The sequence below is a fragment of the Taeniopygia guttata genome, chromosome 4 (genome assembly GCF_048771995.1).
Source record: "Taeniopygia guttata chromosome 4, bTaeGut7.mat, whole genome shotgun sequence".
Lineage (NCBI taxonomy): Eukaryota > Metazoa > Chordata > Aves > Passeriformes > Estrildidae > Taeniopygia > Taeniopygia guttata.
The window spans coordinates 5,861,238-5,882,046 of record NC_133028.1 but is presented as its reverse complement, the minus strand read 5'-3'; the positions used below and the strand labels follow the sequence as shown (position 1 = coordinate 5,882,046).

Below are 20,809 nucleotides of genomic sequence, written 5' to 3'. Positions count from 1 at the left end.
ACACTGACGGGCCTGGACGAGCTCTCCTCTCAGCTCTCTCCCCGAGGCTGAACAGCCCCGGCTCGCTCAGCCTTTCCTCGGGAGAGAGACGCTCCCGTCCCCCAGTCTAACACGGCACATTCTAAAGCTTTATCAACAACTTACAGCTGTAACCTTTCACAGCCCGCTCATAAACCTTCTCCAGAGCACTCAAGCCATTTTTATCTTATCCTTCAACCAGTGTGGCCAGGCTTCTGAAGATTAAAAAATGAGAATACACCAGTAATGTGCACCAACAATGAGCTAAATCCACCTGGTGCTTTTCCTGGGCGCTTTAGTGGCTTCAAAGGGAGGTCGGTGTGTGCCGGTCACTAAAGGTGACGGGTGCGCGGGGGAAGGAGCGGGAGCGGGGCGGAGGAGAGGACTCTGGTTGTGTGAGGGATGCCGGCTCCGGTGCGGGATCCCGGCCCCGGTGCGGATCCCGGCCCGGCTGAGGCGCAGTCCCCGTGGGCGGGACGCGGCGCGGCCCCGCCCGGCGCAGCGTGGCCATGGCGGCGGCGGCGGCGCGCGGGGCCCTGGCGGGTCGGTACCGGGGCGGTGTCGGGGTCGGGGTCGGTACCGGGGTCGTGGCCGGGGGTTGTCTGTCTGGGACATTTGTGCTGATGCTCTCCCGTGTCCCCGCAGGGATCCTGCGGCGCTGGGCCCCCCGAGCGCTGCCGCTCGGCGGCCTCTCCGCCCGGTGCGTGGGGCACGGACCGGCCCCGGCCCCGACCCCGCTCTGGACCCCGCGGGTGCTCAGCGAGAACCGGCCCCGGGCAGGGACCCGCTCGGTGCTCAGCAGGTGCGGCTTCTCCCGCGCTAAAAACACTTAAAAGGGGTTTCAGATATATATGGGGGACTTTCTCTCTATATAGCTTATGTATATATGTACGTAATATATATTTTTATTTGTATACCTTACATGTTTTAGATGTATTATGCTGTTTCAGATAAATATAAATAATTTTAAATACTATACCTTTCGAGTATATATATATATATATATATATATATATATATATATATATATATATAAAACGATATACATTCCTAAATGTATTTATGTATAAATATGTTTTATATTAAAATAGATTTATTCATAAATACATTTAGGAATATATCTTTTATTCACTACTTATGTATTACATAATGTGTAATATACTGTGAATTTATTATGTATCCTATAACACATACAATTTATAATCATGTGTATTAATATTATGTTGTTAGTATAGTCTATGTTATATGTCATAATATAATATGCAGTGTTATATAATTATGTAGTATTATATGCAATACATGTTATAGAATATGTAGTATTATATGCAATATGTGTAGTGTATATGTTGAAATTTCTCCATATATATATGAATATTGTAGAATCATAGGTTGGAAAAGAACTCTTAAGATCATCAAGTCCAACCCTTAACCCAGCAGTAAATCATGTCCTCAAGTGCCACATCTGCACAGTTTTTGCATTCATCCAGGGATGGTGATTTGTCCATTGCCCCTGGCAGCCTGTTCAGTACTTGACAGCTCCTTCTGTGAAGAAAGTTTTCCTTAGAGTCAATCCAAACCTCCCCTGGCAAAACTTTCTCTTGTCCTGTTGTTTTTGGGCACCTTTTCACTCTGCATTGGGTCTGTGTTTAGCCCCAAAGCCTCCCACTTCAGTCACCATTAATGCTTGAAGCAGGGGTTAAATTAGGATATTCTTTGCAGTCATATTTTACACTTAATCTTGCAATCACTACTTTTTCTCTTGCTGCTGATGGGTGTTGGACTAGATGGTTTATGAGATCCCTTCCAACTCAAACTATTTTTTGATTAGTGTTCTAAAAGTAACTTCTAAATCCAAGCAGCAGCTGAATATTGGCTTCTGAGTGTTCGACTGCTTTTAGTAAATTAAAAAAGAAGGTGCTCTGTGTGGAATAATAAGTTTGAGCTGAATTTTGACAAGAGTCCAGCCCTGACATTGGTAATTAGGTACTGTGCTGTAATATTAGAGTCATTTTTACCCTTCAAACAAGCCACAGCTCTGCTGATCTCTCTGTGTGAGATAAAGGCAGTGATTTCTTTTAGAAAAAAGGTGTTTCATTACTGTTCTGTTTCCCTCTCCATTTTGGTTTGGTTTTTTTTTAGTGTCACACCTCTACTTCCAAGTTTACTCCAGCAGCCAGCAAGGACCCTCACCTACTGCAGCGCACGGAAGGGAAAGAGGAAAAGTGTGAAATCTGTGGTCAAGAGGTTCCTCCGGCTGCACAATGGCCTCTGGGTTAGGAGAAAGGTGAGATTTTTTGAATCATGAGAGCCTGTTCTTTACAGTCAGGATAAAGTGTAATTGTTTTCCTTCACTTGGAGGGCAGTGGCCGGTGTGGAAGTCAAAAAAAGCTCTGTAGAGAGACTCCCATTTTCCTGAAAGGGGGGGATTTATCCAGGTTTGCTGAGGAGTGTGGCTGTGTTTGTGTATTTGCACAAGAAATGGGATTTTTCTGTGTGTGTTTTCTATACAGTCAGGGTATAAGAAGAGGCTGTGGAAGAAGTCAGCTGCCCAGAAGAAGCGTTTGAGGGAGTTGGTGTTGTGCACGAGGACACAGTGTAAGCTCCTGGATAAAATGACCACTTCCTTCTGGAAAAGAAGGAACTGGTACGTTGATGACCCCTACCAGAAGTACCACGACCGCACAAATCTCCGTGTGTAGAAATCTTGGGTTTGCACATCTCTGGGAAAGGGGCAGCAGTCCTGTGGCATGGTCTGGGTTTTGGACCATACATCTGTACTGCCTGTGCTTTTTTTTTAAATAAACATGTGGGTGTCATCTGAGCAGAATTATGGGAATCAATGCCCACAATAAAGGAATACTCAAATTTATCTTCATCTGCTGTTTGTTTTACTTAGCAGAGGTCAGGCTGGTTACCCACACATTCTGATGTCTGGTGGTTTCCTGTGATTGTCTGTCATGGAGGAATACACTAAACAGCACTAAAAGTGAATAACTCAACATACTTAATCTTATTTTTTTAAAATAAGTATGTTTAAATAACCCCAGAATCTATTTTTCTGTATCCATACTAAGTGGTGGTTCACTGAATGGAGTCTTCTGGAGAAGAGGAAAAAGGAGACAGGGTCCATCTTAGCATTTTTGCCTGTCATAATAACACACTATTGCCTTGTGTCCATGCTAGAAAGTGTAGGGGAAAGAAGCTTTCATTACAGGACTCACATTTTGTGCCCTCTGTTGGTTTTTGAGTAGTAGAATCTATTCTTTGTGTCCTGCACAGCATCCTCAAGCAAATAAGTCAGAGTAATTTCTTGTTTATTTTTCCTTTAAGTCTAAACAGACTTCATACTGCACATTCCTGGTCACACATAAAAGGAACAAATTCAAGGGGTCTGTTTGGAGTGAACAGATCAACTAAACCCCAGTTTTGCTAAGGGTTAGATCAGATATTTTCTCTACAAAGCTGATGCTCCAGAAAGTGTATGAAAGCAATACTTTAAAGCATTCCCAGGTAACCCATTTTTGAGCAGACAGTTCCTGGTTATCAGTCCCAGAGCTGTCTGTATAACAGAGGTGGTTTGCTGTACAAGGCTGTAGCATTGCAATGAATTCACTAGTTACTCAGAGTGTTCAGTAGCTGTATTTTGTTCTTTTTCCAGTTCATGATACAGAAAGTTCTGAAGGACATGCAGCACTTAGTGAATACATCTATATACAGTCAGCCAGAATTCAGATAAAAATAATACAGCAATCAAAGTGATTATTCTGGCCTGCCAGATACATTGAACAGACTAAAGATGTTTGGTTTTGTTTTTTGTTCTTTTTTTTTTTAAATAAAGAAAAGATTAAGACTTTATTCAAGATGTCTATCAAGCAGTATAACAAAACCAGCAAAACATCAACCTTTGGAATACTGTTGTAATGGCCGTCCTTGTGAGGCATCAAGTGTACCATGGTATCACAGACCTTTTCTACCCATCACAGGAAAGAAATCACACCAAGTGCACAATTATGAGCCTTAAATAATTTGCCTAAACGCAAATCCCAACGTGTTCTCTGCTAGTTCAAATGTGCTGGATGCAAAACAGGTGCCTGAAACTAACAGCAAAAGGGAGACTGGGTGAGGAGCACAAGGGTTCATCACGACACGAGGACTCTCAGCAGCCAGAGGCAGCAGGTTGTTTACAGGAGGAGCATTGTCTCCAAGCAGCTTGCTCCCTCCTAACAGGAATAAATTGCCTGATTCTGTTTCCTTCTGTGCTGGGTTTGCACTTCCACAAGGTTTTTAGGTTGATTCATTCCAGGGTGACAGGGACACACGTGAAGTCTGTCTTGTTTTTGATGTGATCCTGATTCAGCGGTTGGTGACTGCTGGAGCTGCACTGATGCTGATCCCTACGGCAGGAGAGGAGGCACAGAGGGGTGCACTTGGCTGCTCCAGGCTTATTTCTTCACAAATACATGAGTTTATGGTCAACTGGGGAGGTCATTCACAAGCCTGTTTACCACAGGCCATCTCCAGCTGCAGTTCCCACCCCTCAGCCTCAATTTTATGTGCTTAAAATAATGCATGTTTCACTGGAGCCTTGGGATGGGTAAAGGCTGTTTCCTAGGGCTGGCCTGTTCTCTTCAGAGTTCTCTCAGCCCTCTCTGAGACAACAGAGGTGCCTGCTTGCCCTACAGGACTGATGGTAGGGGCCAACTGCCTGAAAGTCCCCAAAATTTGGCTTTTTAAACTAAGCCAGATCTGCTATTTTAAACCATCAGCTGAAAGATTGCTTGATTTTAGGAGGGGAGATCTGGAAGTGTTCAACCAGCCTGCACAGTCAGAGCTGCAACGGGAAGGGAGCTGAGAACTGCTCCTTTCCAACACTGCCCTAGAAAGCATCCATCCATCCATCCATCCATCCATCCATCCATCCATCCATCCATCCATCCATCCATCATCCATCCATCTGTCCATCCATCCATCCGTCATCCATCCATCCATCCATCCATCATCCATCCATCCATCCATCCATCCATCCATCCATCCATCATCCATCCATCATCCATCCATCCTCCATCCATCCATCATCCATCCATCATCCATCCATCATCCATCCATCATCCATCCATCCATCCGGGTTCCTGCACATCCCGTTTTTCCAGGAGGGGTCAGCAGCAGTGCAGGAAGGCTGAGCCTCGCCAGAGCCGAACCGGGCTCGCTCCTTGGCAGAGGCTCCAGAGAAAAGCTGGAACAAAAGACTCCACGGGTGGTGTTTGTCTGGAATGAACACAGGCAGCTGTGACACCGAACTGCCAGGCTGGGGGCAGCCCCTGTAAACAACCTGTGCCAGGAATCAAAGCAGATTTTGGCCGCTCTCGTCTGTACAGAGCACTGGAGCACAAGTGCACGAGGTCAGGCATTCACATCTGTCTATTTGCAAATATACAGCTCCGTTGATAATACATTTTTTTCTTTTCCGGAGATATGAAAAGGTTTGTTTTTGTCATTTATACAGTGAATGTTTTGAGAGATATAAGGCAACTCCCTTGTCAACATTTCACCTCAGCACTTAAGAAATGCTAAACAGTCAAGTTTACAGTAAAACAGCAGATTAGACGCACATTAAATAGTTTTAGTGAGAATTGATGTTAATACAGCGTGTCTGAGATTAGAACTTGTCAGATGTTATGCAGCTCTATGTTGTTTGGGTTATTTGGCATAATTGAGTGCAAACTTGTCAGCTTCTTTTTTATCTTACAGCAGCCCATTGCATAGCAGGGAAACATGGCTTGCTTGCAACAGGATTTTATTTTCTGCTAACAGTGCAGGCAGTTTTCTTATTTCTTTTTAATGTTAGCCAAAAGAAATCAAATAACTCTAAAGCTGCTTAGAAGTAAAATACATAAGCTTAGCTTCTCAAAGCTTTTGCTGAGTATCTTCCAGGGACCAACTCTTCTGTAACTGCTCTTTAGACAGGTTTGTTTGGGTTTTTTTTTTAATTTACTTTCTGAAGAATTTTTCAAAATTTGCAAAATATGACTGAATCAGCCATGAAAATAAAATTCTCAGGTAATGAGGCCAAACACTGTGGCAGACACAGGAAACACCTGCTTGATTTTCCATTTCCTAGACAGGTCAGATAAACATTTCTGTGTGCGCGTAATTTTTTTCTTTCTTCCCCACACGTGTAGGAAGCTGTGGGGGTGACCTCAGGGATCCACCAGATGGGCAGCTGGGATATGGATGCACACCCGGCAGAGAAATGGTTTCAAAGGCCACTTCAGGGTTATCTCCAAGCCTGGCACACTCCAGCTGCCTTTTGGCACCCTGGGCTGCTGCACCTGAGCCACATGAACAGTGACACCATCGAGCCCCTGTGCTGATCCATTGGTGATGGCACATCCTACGTAATGCTAAATCCTTTTCTAGTCTATGTGACAGGTCCAAGAGCAAACACAAAGGGTAATTAAATTACGTGTGAATTTCACATGCTCAACACTTACAAGAGACACCAACTTGAAGCACAAATACACAAACCCTACCATGTCTTCCTCTTCTTTTATATTTCCCATTTATATATGGATACAAATAAACCACTCAGTTTGGTTCTTGTGGTTCTAACCAAATTCCATGCTACAGGAGAAACTCCAGGCTTCCAAAAGCAGCTCAGACCCAGCACCCTCCTCTGCTCATGCAAGCAGAACAGCAGCCCCTCAGCAGCAGAGCAGAGTGCTGGGACTGGCACTGGTGCAGCAGGGGAGAAAGGTGTGCTTTCCCCTGGAAATGCATCACTAAAGCAATTCTAATTTCTCTTGCTGAAGCTTGCTCAAGCCTGGCTTGCTCACACTTTAAAACTTGCAGTAGAACATTGGCCACAAATGGTGGGATTTAGTTCTTCTACACATCATTTTCCACAAAATACTCTCCTGGCTCAGGCTGATTGAAATTAGGACTCTCCCTTCATTACATCATTGAAACCATTTTTTTTTCTCTTGCATATCACTTCCTCATCCTCTGTAAGTGGTTCTGTCTCTGTGGGTTTAGCACAATGGTTTTCACAGAACATGTGATTTACTTGCAGAAAAACGCAGTTGCAGCTCAGCTTTCGCTAACAAATCTTGGACATTTTGTACAGTCAAAGTACTTTGACATTTGTTACATCATTCACAGTCTTGAGGAGGAAGGCAGGAAAGAGAAATCCATGGGTTCTGCAAATCCACTTCATCCATGATAAAGCCATAAATAAATACACCGTCAATGTAGCATCATGAGTAACTGATTATTGTTGTTTCCTCTGGGCATTCACAGAGCAAGAGCTATGCAGACACAAATGAAACTGTAAATGTACACTGTGGGTGGGTGGGTGCACACTCTGCAAACCAAACCAGGACCCCTCACCTGCAGGTGCCTGCCAGACTGTCCTACCCACGCCAGGGACAAACGCCAGCAGCGTGCCACAGAAGGATGCGGAGAAAGGAGGGAGAAAGGCCATGTCTACAGTGCTGTACATCAAAGCACATCCATCCCACTGCTGTTTCCTACTTTATGAATGAGTAGCTCTTTAAGGCAGAAGAGAGACATTCTGTGGATCTTGGTGCTATTGGCTCATTGCACTCACATTGTTTCAGTGGCAGAGGACGAGGTACTTTTCTTCCTGAAGCGAGGTCTAAGGGTCCTAGGCGGTGCCTGCAGAAAAGCAAGACAAAACTTCAGAGGCATAGTAGGAAACTTCTTTTTTTCCCCTTACAACTCACCCATCTTTGTGGGACCTCTGTGGCAAGGATCCTTTTCCATGCATGGAATAATGCAGAAGTTTTGGCCCTGAAGATCAGTGATGAATGGCCAGCTGAGGACTAATCTCTCTAAGAAACCTGTTGTATACCCAGGTTACATCAACACACTCCCCGCTGGTGCTTGGTTGGAGGTGTGGCTAAAGATTGCTAATAACTCAGCTGTTGAAAGAGCCAGGTCAAACTGGCCATTTACAGCAGCTCATGGATCTAGAGACCAAACTGGTGGCAGGAAGCCAGCTCTGGTGTCTTCCAGCCCATCCTGCCCTGTCCAACCCATCCACACCTCCTTGGAGGGTACAGCTCATGGCATTAAAAAGCTGAAGGGCTTCCCAAGACACCAGGCCTGTAATTCTGATGAGGTAGAACTCTTTAAAATCACCTTCTTGCTTGGGAAAGAGGCCAGATAAAATCTGTTGAAATTATTTTAGAAACCAGCTATTGGAATTCTGCCTTGTAATCAGCTGGTGCTGAGCTTTTACAAGGAGCCCTGACTGCCCAGGAGGAGGCAGACCAACTCCATGAATTTGGTTTCCTGTGGTTAACCCTGTTCTCCAGTCTCAGACAGACATTAGTTAGGCTAGCAAACAAATGAAAGAAAAAGCCCTAATCTGCAGTGTCTACTTCTCTCAGAAGAGTTCTGGTGTGGCATTGTGTCTCATGAGCTTCACAACAAGAAATGGCTTTGAGATGCTGTAACAGGGCATGAATTCTCAGTGTGGAGGCCTGTCACTGCATCAAGTAGCACTGCAAGGTGTGGTAGGCTCTTCTACTCCATTTACATAAATTCAAAGCCTTGTTTTGAATTTCAAAGTCTTAGTAGCATTAACCTGTATTTACCTGTAAGGACCTGACAGGACCAAAGCAAGGACTTTTCTGTTTTATAGGACTTTCAAACCCAAGACCATGCCATGTTTCTGCATTCTCATGATGCAGCAAGGTATAACTATTCACATATACAAGGGACTGCAGCATGGTGAAGTTTTGTTTAGGCTCCACCTAAATCTCCATTTTTAATACTTGACCATAAATCAAAGTAGTTTCTCACAGAGATGGGATTAATCCAACACTTCACTCCATCTTCCAAGCCTGAAATCTTACCCCAGGTCCCCATGGTGAATCCCTAACAGCACAACAGATCTGGATGGGATGGCTGTGCCCAGAAAGCAGGGCTGGAGCAGAGGTGAGGAGCAAAGCTGCTGTGTAGAGCAGCAATGGATCCCACACCACACCTGACTCCACAGCTGCTGGCTCGGAGTAGCTCTGTGCAGCCAGGAGCCCATGGACACAGCCAGACTAGAGCAGCACCTCCTGCAGCTTGGGAGAAGGCTGCTCCTGGGGAAACCATGTGGCTCTTAAAGCAAAGCTGCCATTAATTGCACAGCCAAGACTCTTAAATGGGGCATGAACAGCTCTGCGTCCTTTGGGAGGCCACTGGACAGCTCTGGGACTAACTGGAGAGGCTGCACCTTTCCATGGCTGGAACAGAGCAGCCCAGACTTTGGTGAAAGCCCCCACAGGTAGAACAACCCAGCAGAAGGGATTGCAGCTGCTGACCAAACCCCACTGCTCTGCTCCCCACGCTGGGCCAAGGGAAGGGGGGAACCAGCTCAGCTTCCCAGGGGTGGAGATCTCAGCTGCTGGCTGTGGCTCCACCCACCCTGCCCAGATCTGCAAGAAGTCTTTGCCTACAGCATCTCCCACAGAGGTTTTATTTCCCCCATAACAAAATGTTGCAAAAATTTTGGCAAGTTAGAGTGAGATCTGCGTTTCCTGTAGTTCTTTTGTTTCCATGAAGCAACTTAAAGTGCATTTAGTGAGTTTAGACCAGAGAGAAGTGTCTGTTCAGTTGATTCCAGCTGAAGGATCAAGGAACGTCATAGAAGAAGGATACTTGAGAATATGGAAGTACCTCAAGGGGCTGATCCTTCTTTTTGGGTCTTTTGTTCATGGATGCACAATCGTTCTCTTCATCATCTGAGAACACTGAGCCTTTTGTTTCACAGTTTGTCTCAGGTGGCTTCTCATACCTAATGTCCACACTTATTTCACCTATTTAACACAGCCATTTGCAGCCTAAATGTGAAGACAAGGGATGAGGAAATCAGTGATGGTTTGATTCACACAAATGTCACTCACTGCAAAGCCATGCATCTTCCAGGGATTAATAGACAGAAGGGTCACACACCACACTCTAATAATAGCAGCTGTGGGGTTAGAAATCAATAGGCTCTTGTTTACAAAGCCTTTATAAAGTCTACTTTGATTACTTTACACAGAATTGAGACTAAATTCACAGCTTCTGCTGTTTGAGAAGTTGACACTAGAAAGAGATTTTTTGTTTGTTTGTTTGCTCAGGGATAAATAAAATAATTGATTTCTTGAATTGCTGGTTCCATCCATAGCTCCTGCATCTACTGCTTCCTCTAGAAGGCTCCAAATGAGTGTTGAAGTCCTCTGTTAAGCACAGAGAGACCTGCCTGGGATGCAGAAATAGGAAACACAGCAGCACTTACAGACTTGAAACTGAGAGTGGTCAAGGCAAGCTTTGAGTCTGAGATCCACTGAACTTCTCAAAAAGCTTCACCAGGTGTTGAATGGGCCCTCATCGAGTGGGCGTGTTGCTGGAACACCAGTGCCGGGAAAAGTCTCTCCTCTGTCACTCTGGAGTAAATGTGGTGGAGCATTGCCTCTGCTGATGTTCCTGAAGCCAGTTTATGGCCTCAAAACTCCAAACCATAAAAGGTGGTTCTTACCCTTGTAAGTTATGGCACAATCTTTGTGGGACTGGTCGTGTTACACAACACAATCCATTTGCTGCCTAAATACAGACAGTAAATGAGACACTGTTTTTAATGGCCAGCCCAAAGCAAGAGGTACAGAAGAGGAAACTCAACATGACCAAGTTTCCTGCTCTCCATAGTTTCTTACCAGCAGGGCTGGAGGTTTCTCTGTTTAATTGGGAGGGCTTTTTTGATTCTGAAACATGGTAGGAGCGGAACTATTTGCTGTTTAGCTGGCATTAATCAGAATTACTGGGTCTATACTTTGTTGCATGAACATGCATAGAAATAATGCTTTGTGCTTCTTGTCTCAGCCTGACTGTAAGTCTGCTGGACCAAAGACGATTCTTAAACATCTAATACTTACTAATCCATTTTGATTCTTAAAGCCCAAAAGAACTGAATTCTTCGACAGCTCTTTCAGTTGGGTAACAGACAGAGGGGAAATTATTTGGCTACAGCAACACCATGAGTCATGAGCAGGTCACTGGGGCTCTCCCCAGTGCCAGACTAAAGTCAGCAGCTAATCACTCAGCCCACAGGATGCAGCTGCTGCTCGGGACAGCAGCCTGTGCACACCATCCTCTGCCCACTGTGCTTCTACCCCTTTATCACCATTCACAGGGGCAGGCTGGAAGATACCACTGCAGGTCTTCAGGAAGAGCTGGAAGTTGACTTTTTCCCCAGCTGTACTGAAGCTGTTGATAGTCACATTGCAGAGAAGCCCAGGATAGTGCTGAAATGTTTTTCTTCTGTGTAGGACTGTAGAGTAACTACTGCACTGTGGGGAGAATTAAATGTTCTCTAGATCACATGGCAAAACAGGACAGGAATATTTTGGTTTACTATTTCATCCCTCCACTTGGGAAGTGATCTACCCAGGAGCAGCCTCACTTAGACCCTCTTGGATGTGGAAGCTGTTCTTTGCTGCCTGCCTAAGCCAAATCAAAATTTAGTCAAGTGTAGAAGTGGGTCAGGACTTCTTTTGATGGCCTCATTGAGGTTTGCACAGTGGCTCAACAACACATCTGTGTGCCACTGAGAGCAGACAGGGCCTTTCACCAGGGAAAAAGGGCTTTGAGGGGGACAGGATGGAGGGGTGTTGGAGAACCAGAGTCAGGGTGGTCAGTGACCAGAGTGAGGAGACACTGGCTGCTGAGGCTGAGTGAATAGAATCATGACAATGTGCCCTGCTCCCATTCTGCAACCAGCCGCTTCACTGGAAAAGGAGACAGAAGGAACTGTTATCCTGAAAATGCTTCTGTGAATCCCATGGTTTTGCAGCATACGTTGCTTTCTTCATTACTGTTCTCTCTCTCGTAAATTAGATGCTGGGCAAAAAAGATACCCAGCAAGCTCTGCCATCCATGTCAGCTCCACAGCAGGCATAATGTCCTGCAGGCTTTTCCATTCTCCCCATCAGCCCAAACATCACATCCATGTCCTGAAGCTGCTTCCATGAAGATAAAGAGAAGAGCTCAGCCTCCAAGCTGGCACATACTGTTTGATCCCTGCAGCTGGGAGGTCTGTAAAGTTCACTGGAAGTTGGGCTGATCCCTCTTCTTCCCTGCTTCATGTCATTGTGAGTGGGACACTGAAAATCAGCCAAATGGGAACCAGTTTAGCTTCAGCCTCACTGAACTGGAAAAGGGAAGATGGGCTCTCCTAGGCTTTTCCACTCCTTTTCTGGCCATTGGTGAGAAAAGATCTTTATACACTCAGCACTTTCCTTAAGACCTGGAAAAAGAAGGGAGGACTCCCTGCCCATCCTGCCTTGGGAAGGACATCTGTATTGTGAGCAACCCAAGCTCGTGTAGATCTGCCAGACTTTGGGATGCCAGCCTTTGTCCCACATTTGTGGAAGCCTTCTGCTGTTGTGGGATGGCAGAGAACCCATCTCTGAAGAGTGGCTGCTGTGTGAGCCCCAGCTTGAATTTGTTATTTTTTGTGAATATGGTAAAAAACATGATAAAAAACTGATTTTCTGACACCAAGAGAGTGAATAAAAATGTAAAGCAGGGGTTAATCAGAAGAACTAACACATGTGTGAGGAATGGCTGAGAAAGGTGATGGAGGTTTAAAGTGAATGAAAGTGGTCTGGGACACCAAAGTTTGTTACCAGAGAAGGTAAAGATTGAGGAGCAAAACATACTGCCAGGGCTGGAATATGCATTTTGAGGACAGCACTTGGCCTTGGGTGACCTCCTGTGTGTTTCTGAGAGACATCTTAATGATCTGAGGCTGTGGGGCCCCAGGTCACTATCAGATGTCCCCAGAGTAGCAGAGTCAGCAGTGTGTGCTGCTCCAGGGAGCAGCCAACAACCCCAGGGACTGTCACAGCCGGGAGGTGGCTGTGTGAAAACACAGATCATACACCAGATCTTTGCCCTGACTCTGTCTGGGAGACTCTCACTCCCCATCCTAGGGTGGGCTGTGTTTTAGGTGTCTCCACCTGTTACATTTATGGCTCCACATCTTTGTATGAAGGGGTTGAATTGCTGCAGAAGTGGGAAATGGGCTGGTGTTCCAGGACTAAAGCTGCTGCTGCCTCTTGCAAACACCTTTTCAGTGCACAGACCAGATTACACTCCTCCCTCCACTAAAGCAAGTCAGAATCTGACTGTAAACAGTCTAAGGAAACAGATTATTCCAGTTAATTCCCTTAATTCCAGTTCCTATCATTGCATCATAAGTCCTCCCAAGGGAACTGATACAACCAACACATGGTGTGGGAAGCCCTGAAAATGGGCACATTTCAAGTTAAAGTGCTCTGCAGAGTTGGGTTCTGAGCTGTTAATGCACCTCAGGGAACAACCCAGCGTGGATATTGCAATCTTTGAACTCTATGATTCAACAAGGCTAAGAAATTTCACTTGCAAAACTCTTCCTAGAGCAGTATCTGGGATTCAGTAGTGTGCTGGCTTTTTCAGCAATTACTTTGGTTCAGACTCCGGTCCATGCTGCCATGTAAATGTGTAGCAAATCCCTATGGATTTTCATGAGTACCACAGAAGTCAGAACCTGGCCCATTCTAAGTGAAAGTGAACAAATGATTCTGATCTAGATCCTCTGAAAAATCTGGACACTTAAGAACAGTTACTGTGGGAATCAGGCTACTTTGACATTGGACCTCCCCTTATTTTGCCAGGCACAATACTTCTTTCTCCCATCACTTCAATTCCTCAGGAGCAATGGGGAAAACCAGAGTCACAGACTACACAAACCAAGAGCAAGGTGCTGTATTATTGTAATGCCTTTCCAAGGGATCATTCATATAAGGGGTTTGCACACCACTTTATAAGCACAGGAGAACAGATATTTATTATACGATGACCATCAGCTTCTTTCCCCTGCAACAAAGATAAATTCACCATCATTTCCAAAAGACATTGACCCAAGTCCTGTACTTCCCCAGCAGCTTTCATTGCCAAACCAAGGAGTTAGGAGCAGCCAACTACACCAGCACACACTGCCCAGGAGCCACCAAACAGAGGCAGACGTCCTTTCCAAAGCTGGAGTCAAATGCAACCAAAGCAAACAAGCCTAATTACATCAACAAAGTCATCCGTTAATGAAAACACATCCCACAAATGAGTGAGTTGTTAAGTGCTAGTCTATTCCAAACACCTCAGAGGAAAATTCATGCAATCTGTAACACTTACATCAGAGTCCCATAATATTTACATAGAGAAAAAGAAAGAATAAACTGTTAGGAGAAAACATTCGGGTGCAGAGGGGGAAGGAACATTGTTTCAGAACACGGAAATATTCATCTTTGCTTTTATAGTATCTGTCATTCAGCTGAAGTTTATTGAACAATTAATGTTCTAAGTTCTGCTGGTAAAATGCAAATGTACTTAAAAAGACTGATATTCTGTGAAAATTTTTTCTTCCCTGAAGTAACCAAAATACATATGAAACTATTTTTAAATCTCAAAAAGAAAATCACAAATTGGTAGTCAGGAATAGCAGCACAAAGTGATGCAAACTAGCCCTGTAAAAATGTGCTTCAGTATTTACTAAAGGGAAATTTTAAGGAACAAAATGCCTAGAGCAACAGAAAATTGTTGCTTGTTCTTTAAGTTCAACAAGGTTAAAAAAAAATCCCCCGAATGAGAGCTGGAAGCAAAATTGGCTAAGAACCAAAATAAAACCACCTACACCATTTAATTGAATTAGTTCAGAGATGTACAATCAGCCCCCTCGACATAAAGTCAATTAATGTTTTTAAAGCACTTTCCACTGTAATAACTTATGTGCACTTCTGAGGGTTGGGATCAGCTAATAGACCAATAAGGTGATTTATTTAAAGCACAATTAAGTGGATGTCCCATTAGGTCCTTGGTGAGCTGCACTGCTGGTTGGTGTGATCTGTCACCTTGTGGAGCACAACCCTGTAGTGCACATCCAAAACAGACCCATTCATCATTAATGTCCATGCACATTTCTTACACTGCCTAAGGCTTCTGATCAGCATTTTAGTATTAAATGTCCCCTCAAATACTTGCAGTCCCAACAATTCTCCTGATATACAGCTGATTCTTCAATTCATGAGAGATATATTTATTCTCTGCAAGAATTAAAATGGTTTCTCCCTCTCAACCATGCCCCAGGTCTTTGCAACAGCACCTAAGAGATGCTAGTTGAGAGAACACCACCAAACATAATTTTGTTATTTCTTCAATGCTGGTCCCAAGCAAGATAGTTTAACATTGAACAGCGTTTAAGCATTTGCCAGGCACTGCCAAAAGACAAACAGATATCCCTGGAGATTTTCATTCTGTCCTCTCTGAAAGGGGAAAAGAGCTCTTACATAATTGTACCATTGTTCCTGAATGCTGCAGCCTGACTTTCCACAGAACACAAAGGAGATAAATCAGAAACTCGGGTCAAAACCTGGAAGGAGTTCCACCAGCAAAGGCCTGGCCCTGAACAAAAGCAAGAGGAGCTGGCATAGGAGCTGTCAAAAAGATGTGCTGGAGTACATCTGTCAAACAGGCTTGTGTTTAATGAAGCTGCCCAGAGCAGAGGAGGATGAGTGTCCCGAATTGCATCAATGCTTTGTCATCTGCAGACCATGAGGCCAGTGGGAGTGATCCAGCTGGGCAGGAAAGGGCTCTCCTGTGGAGCCAACAGCTTCAGCACAGAGAATCCCACCACTGGTGACAGGGACAGTCCTGCTCCATGGCAGAGGAGCCCACCAGCCCCCAGCCCACCACCACTGGTGACAGGGACAGCTCCAGCTCAGGGGGCTCAGCCTGGCCTTCAGGCCCTGCAGAAATGCACATTCCATGGCACCTGCAGGCCCCATCCTCCTGATACCTTCTCTCAGGGTATCACCTAGGGAGCAGAATGTTTGGACTTCAGCTCCACCAGCCTGTGCTCTCCTAAGAGCTGAGGAGGTTTCTGTGAGTCAGAGAGTGAAGTAATTGAGTTTCACCTACGAGAGCATTAATGCTATTGCTCCTGCCAAAAAGACTGCACCAAGGCTCTAAAGCAGCTTTTAATATCCCTGCTTGAGGAAAGACTTGACTATCTGCCCATTTAGATTATAAACTCTTTGGGAATGAGAACTGTTAATGATGGGACTCTGAAATTGGTTATTAGATCTAAAGTTTGCACCAAGAGACGATGAGTGCCAATAGCTCAAGGCAACTTAGTCCAAACTAAACAAAATTAGATTCTTTCTTCCCCCAGCTTTTTGTGGCACTGAAAAATGTTCACATGACGTAGTCAGCTCTCCAAGCTACCAAAGATGCACTTACAAAGGAGCATTTTAATGGCAGGCCACTGTCTGACCATGCATTAATGCATCTATTACCCTGGAGACAGAGAAAGGGCAGCCTGTGGAGACAGAATGAGCCCTCTTTGACACAGAGCCTCAGCACATCCCCATTGACATGGTCTAAGGGACTGGATTATGCTGGAGAGAGGGCAGGAATAGTAAAAGAAGCCACGGTGAAAGACAGGGTACACAATTCCAACAAGATCCAAATTACTTTGGGTCCAATTCATAAACACGTTGGACTGATTGCTGCTTTAACATCATTAAAATACTTTCCTAAGATTATCTCATGACTGTTAAGACCATAAGGATTCAGTGATTCTTTTTATAAATAACATTTTGAAGTCAAATCCATAAAATAAGGTTAGGCTAAAATTAGAAGAGTTCTAATAAAATGCCCTCTGAATACAAGTGTTTCGTGGTTGTTTCAACAGATACCACCTTAAACGTGTTTCATTATCCTGCACAATGGCACACTCACCCAGAAAAGGAAATCAACAAATCAAATAGAAGGGTGGGTTTGCCACCCAGGCAGGGTGCAAGGAGGCTGTGCCAGGCTGGACCCATCAGGCTCCAGGCACCAACTCTGCACAGGGCTCTGGCACCAGGTGCAGGGCTGTGCAAGGCACAGGTGGCTGCAGCACGGTGGCACCACTGTGATCCTTCAGTCCTTCTGCTGCTGTCTCCAGGTCGATTAGTGTGCAAAATACACAAAAAGCACATGAGATGAGAAGAAAAGGAGTTACAAAGGTTTTTTTTGCTTCCACCACCATGAGACACTGCCAGTCTGTATTTCTTTTTTCTCTCCAGACAAGCTGCTTGGCAGTCCCATCCTCTGGTATGCCCAAATTGGAGTTCTCCCACTCCTTTCATCTGTCACTGGGAAAAAATGCAGAAGTGACATGCCTGGGCTCTTAGCAACTGAGCTAACTGGCACAGCACTGAAAAGACCACCGGCAGCTAAACCATTCACTGCACTCAGACGTTTGTAAACACAATAAATGCTGGGGACAGTGGGGACATTTTTCAAAAATGCTTCTGCCAGAGACTGAATCAGGGAGAGTCAGTTCAAGCCTGTTTTGTCTTACCAGGGTCTGCTGCTGGGATTTGCTACATACCCTGTTCACCCCAAGCATAAATGTCCTCTCCACCAATGGAGAAACATGTGCCAATCCTTAGGGAACACAGCAAAACAGGGCTGGGGCTGAGGAGGTTTTGCTCTTGCTGCATTCTCAGTGGATTTACCAGCACTGGGGGACACAGAGCAGAGAAGTTACACTGCGCAGCAAGGACACGGCACATCCTCTAGAAGATAAGGGAATGAAGTTCTCCAGAGGAACAATCCCCATCCTTGGGTGACACAGGTCAGTATGGTGAGAAGCACTGCCATGAGCACACACACAGCTCCCAAACCCACTCACAGCCTGGCCTTCCCCTGCTTTTCCCCCCTGGTGTTAGGAAACCCAGTGAGCAAGAGCATCAGGAGCAAGCCAGGCTGGGAATGCAGCCATGCCCAAAAGGGATGCATGGATACAGGACACAGGAAATCCAGCACTCACCTCTGAGGAGTCGGCACACCGAGCAACACGTGCACACTGAAAGAGGAGCTGAGCATTAGGAACTCATGGGTGAAGCCACTCGCTCTTAGAAACCACTTGGCACCATTTTGAAGTGCACTTCAAGGCCCTGGTATGCACAGGGAGATGAGTGTCTCCACTGACCAGCATGGAGCACAGACTCAGGAATGTGCCTCATGCCAGGCTGTGTCCATATGGGTGTTAAGGATGGGGTTAGGTTCAGCTCCCTGGTGCAGTTCTCAGACCACTGAACAGAACTAACTCCTGACTGGAGGGACCTGGGAGTGTGGATAAGCAATGGATGCATAACCCAGTGCAAAAGGCTGTATGAGAACAAACCCAGGGTGCAATACTGGGATTTGTAAGGCTATGTGCCTGGATTCTCTTAGTAGATTTAGAATTCTTGTAGAAGCCTGGCTGCTGCAACCACTCACACAGCTTCTAAAGAAATCTCTCCACACACATCCCTGAACTTCCTAAACCAGGAGGGTCCTACAGGAATTAATATCCTGATGGAATTGCCATAAGAATGAAAGCAACCAAGGGAGTTGCATTGCACCCTTCAGTGAAAGGTGATTCGTAACTGTTCATGAACATGGGAAGTTTACAGCTTCATCTGGAGCACAGTTTGTGTTCCAGGAAACAGCCTAAATTTCCAGTTTGAGCCTTTCAATTTAATTCTCATAGTGGCATCAATGACTACACATTAAAGAAAGTTTTTGAAGAAGAAAAGGGCTTGAGCTCCATGTGATATTTTTTAGCTACAATTATCCTGCACTGGAGACACTGGAAGTTCTTCTATAGTTTCACAGTCATTTTAAAGCAGCACTATTGAGTGAAGATGTCTCACTGTCCCTTGCACTCTGGCCTCCACCTTCCTTGTCCCATTGCTGATGTCTGTGCTGCTGCTCTCTACCTGGAAGCAAGGGATAGGATTAAACTTGAACCAATTCCTTGACTGGGGTCAGCATGTAAAAATAAGATTTAAATGTATCCAAAGGAAAAAACAGATGGGCCAGAGGCAAGCAGATGAATTACACCCTTCTAGTGGGTCTGCTGACTCTCACTGGTTGAATGCTGCTGTGAAACTATGGGCTTCCTCAAGAAATCTGCTGTGGGTTCAGCCTCTGATTTCACACAGAAGGAAGCTGAGCACAGTTTTATGACAGTTTACTCTCTGGGAGTTCAGACAACATATATCTGGGTTGTTCTCACACAACTTTCTGGTTGATGGGGGCTGAATACCCAAACATATCCTGACTCTTGATGTTCCCCCACCTTTGTTCTGAACTGCAAAGCTTTTGGTCCTTCAGCACAAGACCAAAAAAACAGCTTTGATTCTCTCCTGCTCAAAGGAATGGAGAGTATCAGAAAGCACACTGTTCATTTCTGCTTTGAAACCATTCCAGATAGAATGATCTTAGCCTGGGACAAGCTTAAGCAGAAAGAATACTGGGTTTGGGCAATATAGAGGGTGGCTGCATTGTTTGTGATCCTCTGCCCCAGGCAGCATCAGCTCTGGACACTGACTGTCCTGTGATGGAACACAAATCAAGGTAATACTATAAGGTTTAGAAGTGCAAAAGCTCCTGTTAATAAAGACAAGTCTGTATGTGGATTGTTACTGGACATTTGCCAGAACAACAGGATTCCCTTGAAAAATATTTGGAAATATTGTTCTGGAATTTACAGTTTTCCATAACAATGCACAGCCACATGACATTTACAGTTCCCAAAGGAAAGAGGCAGTTCTGCCTGTGGAAAGGGCACAGGTTGGTACAGACCCCGAAGTAAAATGTCACAGTCCATCATCTGGGTGCCAGGAAATAAACTGGGAGATGCTGAACCAAGAGTGAAGTGAAAAACCAGATGAAGAGGTGGTGGGCCTGGTATATGGAAGGAGGGGCTCATAATGTGTCCTTGGTGCCCCATCAAAGGAAGGTGTGCATGTTTCCCTGGGGCTGGTGCCTGGTGGGATGTGCTGTTTGTGGGGTCAGCAGCCACCCACAGATCATGCCAAAGGCAGCCTCTGCCTCTTCTTGTCATCTGGGTGTGGCTTTTGTCTGGGTGTGAGGAGGAGGAGAAGGGTCCTTGTGTGTGTGAGCACCCCAAGAGCCCACTGTGAGCTGAGCAGTCCCACTCCTGCAGCACCATCCTCACAGCACAGCTGCACAATGGACAGGCACCACTGGAAGGCAGCAAAGACAGCAAAAGGTAGAAGGGGCAAAAAATAGAAAACGGTAGAGAAAAAGGAGCAATTTCCCTTGTCTCTTGCTTGTTCTATTTCTTGGCCTCATAAGACACCCTTCAGCAGGCAAAAAAAACCTCATTGCTGTATCTGCATTGTTGTTACAAAATGGCAAACTCTTCACTCAGTACTTTGTGTCAAGAGGGGATTCAAAGAATCACAAATCCATCTAAACAGCACCATTCACATCACAAAAATAACACCAGTGGAAACAAAACAGGCTGAGTTTGTGTAGCCTGGTCCTACAGCCAGCTTTTGGCCACAGACACAGCCCACTGGTGTCGGGAGAGGCTTTTCTCACGCTTCAGTGGGCTTGGAAACATGCCCAAGGGTTGTGAAACCAGAACCTGAACCACTGCTGGTGCTCACAGGGGGGGTTTAATACCAGCAAATCTGAATTTTAGCACAAATTTTAGACAATAGACCTCTCCCTATCCCCCTGTCTTTCCAAAACACTCTATTTCAGATATCATATCTGCTCTTAAACACAACAGTCACGTAACAGGATGAGAAGCAGCAACACCAAGTTCCACACCAGGTCTGGCTGTGTCCACTGCTCAGGGAATGGGGCCCATATAAACAACTCTAAGCTCAACCTAAAGAACCCTCTCTTCTCTCTA

General features: G+C 45.2%; 2 protein-coding genes across 8 annotated transcripts in view; one reads left to right on the top strand and one right to left on the bottom strand.

Annotated features, from left to right (window-relative positions):
* Positions 1-423: 423 nt before the first annotated feature.
* Positions 424-2,887, top strand: MRPL35 (mitochondrial ribosomal protein L35). The gene is made up of 4 exons (XM_002186883.6): positions 424-561; positions 664-820; positions 2,158-2,302; positions 2,529-2,887. The coding sequence occupies exons 1-4, from the start codon at positions 528-530 to the stop codon at positions 2,715-2,717; spliced, it is 525 nt and encodes a 174-aa protein (XP_002186919.2). The 5' UTR covers positions 424-527; the 3' UTR covers positions 2,718-2,887.
* Positions 2,888-7,606: 4,719 nt separating this feature from the next.
* REEP1 (receptor accessory protein 1) overlaps positions 7,607-20,809 on the bottom strand; it is a 62,552-nt gene continuing 49,349 nt past the window's right edge. For 4 of the 7 annotated variants that reach the window (XM_030270514.4, XM_072927903.1, XM_072927904.1 and 1 more), the window contains 3 exons: positions 17,924-17,959; positions 9,709-9,848; positions 7,607-7,692 (listed from right to left, as the gene is read on the bottom strand). In XM_030270514.4, the coding sequence (XP_030126374.2) occupies positions 7,621-7,692; positions 9,709-9,848; positions 17,924-17,959 (248 nt within the window). In that variant the 3' untranslated portion in view covers positions 7,607-7,620. Of the gene's footprint in view, positions 7,693-9,708; positions 9,849-13,832; positions 13,930-17,923; positions 17,960-20,809 lie in introns of those variants that run through there. The other 3 variants (XM_072927907.1, XM_072927905.1, XM_072927906.1) reach the window with 3 other exon arrangements.

Excerpts from the sequence above, each read along its gene's own strand:
- MRPL35 (XM_002186883.6), top strand. The coding sequence starts at position 528 with ATGGCGGCGGCGGCGGCGCGCGGGGCCCTGGCGG. Across the intron at positions 821-2,157 it reads ACCCGCTCGGTGCTCAGCAG|TGTCACACCTCTACTTCCAA; the intron begins GTGCGGCTTCTC and ends GTTTTTTTTTAG. Across the intron at positions 2,303-2,528 it reads GCCTCTGGGTTAGGAGAAAG|TCAGGGTATAAGAAGAGGCT; the intron begins GTGAGATTTTTT and ends TTTTCTATACAG.